Source organism: Oculina patagonica, chromosome 6 (assembly GCF_052425735.1).
Source record: "Oculina patagonica isolate OP01 chromosome 6, crgOcupat, whole genome shotgun sequence".
Lineage (NCBI taxonomy): Eukaryota > Metazoa > Cnidaria > Anthozoa > Scleractinia > Oculinidae > Oculina > Oculina patagonica.
The window spans coordinates 13,889,728-13,898,584 of NC_135763.1; the positions used below are offsets into that span (position 1 = coordinate 13,889,728).

Consider the following 8,857-nt stretch of genomic DNA (forward strand, 5'->3'; position numbering starts at 1 on the left):
GGGAGTACCCCTCCCCCCCGGGGGTTTATTAAGGGATTGAAGAGATATACCAGGAGCCCAGTTGATAATTGCAAAATTTGACCAATCTGGTCGTGGCTCAATCTTTTATGAGACCTTTTTCCCTGCCTAATCAGTCTAAACCGCCAACACAGTATGATGGTGTTTTTTCATATTGTGGAACCCTAAACAAGGCCTTGATGGCTAAGAATATTGGCATTCTGTTCTGAACACGCCTAGACATTTTGACCGCATGGATGAAGACAAAAACCTCCTTTCTAGGACCCAAGAGTTCTCAAGAAATCTACGCAGAAAAAACAGATTCTGATTGGTTTATTTGCCCTTAAAGGATAACCAAAAAAAATTCAAGGGAGGGAGGCAAAGGACATTTTGTCAACACATGCTTTTCAAGGCCGGCTAAGGCCTGAACAGGTATTTTGGGGTGGTTCTGCGCGACCGGCTACGGCCGGCACAGGCACCAATGGGTTAATTACACCCCTTTAGAAGATGACTAGCCTCCCTGTTCCTTTTACATGAAAGGGCCGGAAGGGCCCACTCCAGGACCCGTAGTAGGGTTTTGCAGATTATGGTAAAATTGCCTCCCAATCCCCCTCAGCCAATCCAGGTTTGAAAGGACGAGAAGCTACAAATTTTTCATGTCTATCACTAGTTGCTACAGTATAATGTTTTACTTAATGTCCATAAATATTGAAACAAATGGCCTGGTTTTCAACGGATATTTTATTTCTGTTTTGTTTTTTGCATTGTAGCTTAATTCCATAATTACACAAATTAATTAACACCAAGGTTAGCAACAAACCTTTCACACCTTTGATCAAGCTTACTATAGTAACTTAACGTAAAAGTTTTGCACTGAAACAAAATAAGTTGTTCCTTGATATAATTTATACACATATACATGATCTCAACAACCCCCTCATGAAAGCGAGATAAGCTAAATTCAAAAGGGAACTAAGGCTGAATTATTTATAAAATCAAGAATAAGCTCCATTATCTAGCCATCATGGGCACTTTGTGGTGCTTTTTTTTGGTCCTGGAGCCCTAAACCCCTATGGCTGCCTGTCTTGTGTTGCATAGCAATTTCTTAAGATGTGCATAAGCTCAAATTCAAAAGCAATAACTGCTTGATAGCTTTCATTTAAACAGTACTGGCGTAATAAAACCACGTGGGATTTTGGGAGAACACTCGAAAAGCTTGTCCTTATAGTTCTATACATTCACAATAGTTCTAAAAGTGAGAACTACTTGAATTTGAATTAAGCTTTGACTTCTGAAGTGGCAGGGATTAAAGGAAACCAAATCCATTTAGAATTTGAATAAAAACAGCAAATGTTGCAATAAATTAAGGAAACAAACTTGAGAGAACAAAAGATTCTAATGCCAGTAAATTAGTGCTCACCAACAAATCAATTAGATAATCTGCACTTACTATATTAAATACTCTTATTTTGGTATCTTCTATTTCCTTCAATATCTGCTAAAAGTATAGGGCCTATTATTTAAACGAAGCCTAAGTTAGACATGGTTTAAGGCTAAATCGAGGTTTAGACGACGACTCCATAAACTATGGCTAACCGGAGTGTAAATTGCATTATTTGAACGCCGATGAGCCGAAATTCATGAAGACCACGTTTAGACGATGTCTAACGAGTGTAGTTATTGTTTTGACATCATGCATGCGTGCTACTCCCAAAGGAACACTATTGTCTTGCTGTTGTTTTCTTTTAATAAAAGGACTGCATACATAATGTAGTATAGAGCTGTGTGAAAATATTTTCAAGAAATTGTACTTGTGTTTTTTAAAGGAAATGAAACAAATGGAATCAAATATCTCTTTAAACCAGCTCGGAGGTTCAGGAAGCGCATACAAAATACAAATCAAGAAACAAGTTGACTGCAACGGGCTAGAATCAGTAAAAATAAACAGTTAAACGACGTTTAAACCTATTCAGGAGCAGGTCTAACTTGCCATTGTTTGTTAGTCAACGGTTAAACTTCATCTAGACGCGGGTTATGATAAACGTTGTTTAAATAATTGGATTCGCAGGCTAAATCCCGATTTAGACAATGACTTTCTTAGCCGCGGTCTAAACTTCGTTTAAATAACCGGCCCATAGAGTTTTCATTGAGTAAACCCAAAATAGCTTTGTCACTCTGAAACAAATGTACCGGTATATACAGGGTTCTCCCCACCATGTGGTTGTCATGTAGGAAGAAAATAAAAACTCCTTGACTTTTCCTAATTGGTCACTAATCAGACTGATCAACTGAAAAGAAACCAATTATTTATCCGTTAAAAAAATTGTATTAAATATTTCTAAAATATTATTCAACAAATTGTCATTAACACATGTTACAGCTAAAAAAGCTGTTATGTGGTAATGCAGCACTTCGCAATATTTCAGATACATCCTGGCAAACAATGTCTATTGCAGTGTATCTGTTATGTACTAATGGCAGATAACAAGGTCTTCTTCACAATAATATTATTTCAGCATTGTTGAATTTGTTGAATAATAACAGGTCTGATAAGGAGAACCCTGCACATAAAATTGTTTGAGAATGGGCATTATTTATAAAGTTATTTCAGAGTTTGATACAACACATAAAATCATTATGCATGTTTCAAGACAAGTAAAACAGTGTGGCCTCTGGCCATCAAAATGCTCTTGACAAGGAAGCTACGGTAATAATTATTTCAACTTCTCACATTGTAAGAAACAGAGCAAATTGAAAATTAAATATTTATGGTATTAAACTAGATGATATGTTCTATGCTTTCCTATCTGGTCTCCTAGTTTGCACTACTTCTCTTGGCAATGCTTTCAAGGGATGAAACTTGCTGCCTTCACCATCCTCCACCTCCTCCTCGCCTTCATCACACAAGTGCACTACAATGCTGGGTGCATCTTCAGCAGAGGTATGTAAATGGTAAGGCTGTGACTTGTCTAAGCTGGCTACTGCAGACAGCAGATCGTAGTTGATAACAGGGTGTGACTCGTGAGTCTGTTCCCAGCCAACGGGAGGAGACGCAGGAGGAGATATCAAGAACTGCTTTGTTAGAGGTGGAGGTTGGAGATTAGAGCTGTTGTTAAGAGAGAAACGTCTCTGCAAAGCAATGCACAGTGTTGATAAGTGGTAAGGAGTATTGTTCTTCCTTAAGACCATTAACACCAAAACATGTTTCCAGAAACATGCCGGAAACATGTTTCTAAATATTGTTTCCTTGTTTTGCCACGCTTCTATGCCGCGCAGAAACACGCAGTTTCTGTTTGTAGCAGAAGTAAACTTTTAACAGGCCAGGTGACTTTTGGTTCCCAGAGTTGTCAAGTGCTAGGTTTGAGAAATCAGGATTCCATTGATAATACTCCTGGGTAAACAGTCAGCAACCCCATAACGCTGTCCCAAAGATGCGCGAGATTTCCCAAAATATATGGCGCAAAAATATATCCCAAATATATGCTTCTGGTATTTGCCCTTTGAAGGTAAGATTTCTGACCATTTTCATGCACATTAACTGCAACAGATAATTATATCTAAATAACATTTGAAAGCCAAAATTTGTTGAATAACAAGGATTTCTTTTACTGAGAACAATCATGAAGATACCGATGATGCCATGTTTGCTGACGTGTTTTTAATGCTGAATGATCCCAACATTCTTCAGAAAACTTTGGTCTAGAAATTGCAAGAAGTTGTTTGAAGGATGAAAAGTTGCACAAAAGTTGCCAAGCATCTTTGGGACTGCCCTTACTCCCACTGGGGCTAAAATACAAACTTCTTGACCCAGTGACTAATGCATAATTGGGGTGGCTGAACACAGTTTTCCCTAAGTTACATGTATATATTGCTCTCGCGCCCAAACAATTGTGGTTGCCAACACTGCTCATAATTGGCAGTTTACAAGTGCAGCTACTGTATTTGAATTTTTTGTGTATCGCGTAAGACCGTGTTGCATTACCATGGTAACCCAGCTTATTAAAAAATCAACCAAAAAAGTTGAATTTGGCTTGATTTCAGAAAATTCAGTCATTAGATTTTTTTCTTCGTTTGTGTATAACAAACTTGGAAAAATTCTGAGATTTTAACACTGAAGTAGTAAAGTTTTGACAGAGGTAATTTTTATCTTTCACAGCTTTATGTTTTATAGTAATTTCCTAGAATTTTTTAAAATTCCTTTGTTAAATTTCAGATTTTTTGTTATCAACAGTTTTCTTGCTTTCCAAAGTACAGCCTTGCTAAAAAATTTTAAAATTCTAATGATGGGTTCGTTAGAAATCGTGCCTTTCTGGAAAGACAATAAACACCTGGTTGCAGATTTTTGATCAACTGAGCACTCACAGCATATAATTTTGTTTGCCTAAAAGCCTTGAGTGTGCGCACACGGCCTCAAATCGAGAGCTCGCAAGAAAACTGTTGTCAGCCACCTTAACTAAAATGCCATTGTGCCTCCTACTATCTGCTCGAGTGGCAATTTTTTGTTTTCATCGATATATAAATAATCACCTGAACAAGAAAGACACCAAGTTCATAGCCCAGGAAAAGCTGTCCGTGTAGATCTCTCTTGGCTTCTTTAGCGTTCCCTTCCGTGTTAAATGTAACCCTTGCTCTGTGGAATGTCTTTAAGTAGATGAAGCTTCTGTCACTTTCACTTCCATAAGGAGAGAACAACTTTTCAAATAATTTCTAAAAAGAGAAAATATCATGACATGTAAGACTACATAAAAGTATAAATTTTCAATAACAATTCAAGAAACATCCTGTGTATTTTTTTTGTTAATCACCTTGAACAGGCGGAGGGTAGCCAAGCGTGGTCATTACACGCGTGATGCACAGGAATTCGATGTTCTGTTGAAATCGAAACAATAGGAAATCCCAGAGCACAAAATTATTCAAAACTTCGACATCGCTTCAATGTTTACTCAATTTTGCTTTTAGTTTAGACAACCTTAGATATTTTCAATGAGCATGAAATTTAGGGATTGTGTGGTGTACTGATTATTTGTCACTCTGAAAAAAATTGGAAAAAATTCATCGACGGGTTTTTGAAATAATCGCTTTTTTGCGAAACTAGGCGGAAAATTTGTAAATAGAGGTTAACATTGAGCTTCACTATGATTCCTATATTTCATATATTTCGAAATCGCGCAAGTCTACTTTCTTCTAAAGGTTTGGATGTAGTATATGGGACATTTCTAAAAGGAATGGGTGCTAAATCCTCCCATTAAACATAAAAAAGAAGCAAATTTCTTTATACGAAGTCTTGACTTTATTTTACGCATAAATTATACCATCTAAAAAGAAATTCCAAGATATTTCAAAATTCCTCTTGTAGATTTTGATGAAACTCCACCGAGATGAAGGCAAACACCCAAGGTATACGTAGCGTGGAGGATCTCGAGAGAAAATGCAGTTACCGCTTAAAATTCAATTCAGAGGAAAACCCTGTGTGACGTCATTGCCACGTGATATTCACTCTGATCGCCAAAAAATTTATATCATGTTGAAGTTCAGTCTATGTGTAATGCATGTGATGTAGCAGTTTTGTCATTGAAGTCAATCTCTTTAAGTATCAGGGTTTCAAAGTTGTTAGGTATCGCTAGAAAAAAACTGGGTCGAGCCACCTTAATGCAACTTTCAAACCTCAGTTCCAAGAGGTTAAGGATGTTTTCACTCTTAAAACTGAGGTTTATTCTTGGGTTGTTTGATTCTATTTGTTCAAGTTTCCCGGGAGTTGTCTGATAATTAGTGAGTTGGACTGTGGATTGCAAGGTTGTAAGTAAAAGACACAACCAACATCATTGTATTGTGCTCTTGGGGGGGAACTTGTCTCCCAGTGTCTTTCTCTTTAAGGCATTGTTACATGGGCCAACTTAAACGAGTCAATTTTTCGCGCAACATCATACAAAATGTACCTGGCAACATACATGTTACACAGGACAATTTTCAGCGCAACATTGATTGGCAACATTTTTTTACCTGCCAACTCTTGCACCTTGGGCCATAGGCGTACGGGCACCATAGGACCTGGGGGGGCGGAGACCTTATTGCCCGAAAAAAAAAAATGGCATGGGTTGAAAGCCAAATAAAGAGGAATATGAAATGGACAACAAAACGTGCGTTGAAGTAGTTGTGTACAAATTTTGCCTGCGTTCTTAAAGAAAACGATAGTTCTTAAATTAATCTTGTGGCGTTGCCCAAAGGTGTCAATGCACTGAATCCTTTTTCTTTGGAGATATTTTTTTTTATTCACTTCCGTTCAGCAAAAATAAAAGTATTTTTTGGAGGCAATTTACATTGTTTTCCCCCACTTGAAAGCTATATACAAGCGTGTGGAACATTCACGGGTTGAAAAGTTTTGAGCTAGCCCTGAGAACTTACCATTTGAGTCAAGATCATTAGCTTCATTACATTTGTAACCGTATCGCAGCTTTGTTTGTTTCAAGGTCTTAGACTGGGTCCACTGCGCGCAAACGTTCAAGCTATAGAAAAGCTGATTGCTACTGAATCAAACTGAGGGGTCACGAAGAATTTGCGAGAAAAATCGAATATCATCATAGCAATTTGCGAGAGGAAACGAAAGCAGATAAATGAGAAATTTGGACTTTTGACCCACAAAGTTCGATATATTTTCAATACTTTTTCTGATGACATAATTTGTTTTAATTGTAATGTTGAGGTTTTTCCGCTTATCTTCTATTTTTTCTCTGGCTTGTTGCCCGAATTCTTAGCATTTTGCCCCAAAAATTTTGGCACTGGGGGGGCTGCAGCCCCCCTCGCCCCCCGCCTCGTACGCCTATGCCTTGGGCATGAGTCTCATGCCTGCAAGTTGAAAACTTCGATCTCACACCAACTCACGCTTACGAAACAATTTCTCATGCCTGGTCGAAAAAAGTGAGTTTTTACAACCATTACCGACACACTTTCCAAAAATTGTAAACTCAAACCAATGTGAGAAACGAAAACTCCATGTAAAATGAGTAAATGATGATACTTTCCCCAAAATCTTAGAGTGTTCAAGAAAAGCATAATTTGGGAACGAGGTGGTATTAGCAAAACACATCCACACACTGGGATCAGGATATATGTTTGTCTTTGAAAAACTTCGAATATCTTCAGGAGGCTTCGTACATTGTCTTATCGTCTTCGTAAATCCTGGCACTCGGGATAAAAATCTCATGCCTTTGACCCAGAAAAAGTTGGCAGGTATACATTTTGCATATCTGAACAATGCATCTATAGGCCATGTTGAACAAAATTCTGGAAAGGTGTTGCGCAAAAATTGACGGCAACCTTGTTACACGAGCCAGCTTTATTAATATTGGTCATCTTGCATTGCTAGTCAATCTGGAGTCCAGTGCCATAATCATTAGGCCACCACTTGCTGCCTTTGATGGACAAAAATGGTCTATTCTGCTCAAAATTCTGTTGGCAGAATTCATCCAAGCCTACAAACTGACAAAATGTCAAAGGGATCCAAGAAGGCTAATCTGTGATGGACCATAACCCATCACATATCAATCTTGGGCACAGACAGGCACTCTCTAATTAAACCCATAACTGAATAGGCCTTATTCGTATTCTCGGTATTGGACTGGAACTAGCGTGCAATGGAGGCTCATGCGGGTAATCTTTTCAAATGCAAATGACATGAAGCTGTTTTTAATGATATTCGCCCGCATGAGCCTCCATTGCAAGCTAGTTCCAGTCCAATACCGAGAATACGAATAAGGCCTATTATTATCCAACAACACTTTGGTAAACATTACATTTACTTGCGCTAATTTTAATAAATTAAGGCTATTCTAATCACCTCAACCAATTGTAAAATAGAGCATCTTGTCTGTATATTTCACCCACATTTATAAGAATTTAATTCCAACCATTCTTCGAAATTACATCTTAGTGATCCACAGTTAAGTTTATGTCTTTCAAAAGACGTATATTCTACGAAATACCACAGTTGTTTTGGTCGGGAAAATAAAATAAGCTAAAATGTACCGGCTTTGTTCACGAAGGATGACATCACAAAACTATTAAACAGCTTGAAAAGGTGAGCTGTAACAAAGACTAAACAAGGTACTGCTAATAGAAGTGTCGACATACCTTCGTCTTTTCATCGTCAAACACATCGTTTGGAAGATTAGTAACCGACACACTCCACGATTGCTCCTCGTCAAGATCTTCGCCATTGCTGTCTGCTGGACATGAAGTATCCATGTATTCCACGTACGGCTTCATTTTAAAGACGACCAAATCACTTTCCGTATAAAAAATCCAATGACGAAATGTTAAGTCATACGCAGTATGAGCTCATTAAATAGGTTGTCCACATCGAAAGAATTTCGCAAAGATTTTTACGCCATATATGTAGTTACTTTTGACAGACGAACGATTGAGAAACTGGTCGCGCAACGCTCGCTGGGATTGTTCAGCAGTGAGAGCTTGGACGCGATCGAACAGGAATTTTTAGCGTCAACCCGCAAGGACGATATGTGATTAAAATAGCACTCTTGATATTAATGTTGCGATGCAATGAATAAATTTATAATTGGAAGAGTCAAATTATAAAATCTTATAGAAAAAAGTCTGACGAGCATGACTAAGCTTAGCATTTCACAAGAATTCCAAAAAAAGAGTGCGTGACGTGTTACAGAGTTTCACAAGCGATTCCAAGCACCTCAACCTGGGATTGGATTAACCGCACCAAATAAGCGTAAAACAAGGCCTACTCTGGGACCCAAAATCGCCTAAAGTCGCCCAAAGTCGCTCTAAGTCGCTTTAAATCCGTTGTATATAGTTTAAATATTAATAGTAAACTATGTAAAACTAAAACTGT

General features: G+C 37.9%; 1 protein-coding gene across 1 annotated transcript; it reads right to left on the minus strand.

Annotated features, from left to right (window-relative positions):
- Positions 1–2,341: 2,341 nt before the first annotated feature.
- Positions 2,342–8,408, minus strand: LOC144657294 (calcipressin-1-like). The gene is made up of 3 exons (XM_078517625.1): positions 8,125–8,408; positions 4,525–4,704; positions 2,342–3,126 (listed from the first exon to the last, which is right to left on the minus strand). Exons 1-3 carry the CDS (start codon positions 8,257–8,259, stop codon positions 2,791–2,793), a joined length of 651 nt encoding a protein of 216 aa, XP_078373751.1. The 5' UTR covers positions 8,260–8,408; the 3' UTR covers positions 2,342–2,790.
- Positions 8,409–8,857: the final 449 nt, after the last annotated feature.

Excerpts from the sequence above, each read along its gene's own strand:
- LOC144657294 (XM_078517625.1), bottom strand. The coding sequence starts at position 8,259 with ATGAAGCCGTACGTGGAATACATGGATACTTCATGTCCAGCAGACAGC. Across the intron at positions 4,705-8,124 it reads TTGACGATGAAAAGACGAAG|AAATTATTTGAAAAGTTGTT; the intron begins GTATGTCGACAC and ends TTCTCTTTTTAG. Across the intron at positions 3,127-4,524 it reads TTGGTGTCTTTCTTGTTCAG|AGACGTTTCTCTCTTAACAA; the intron begins GTGATTATTTAT and ends ATTGCTTTGCAG.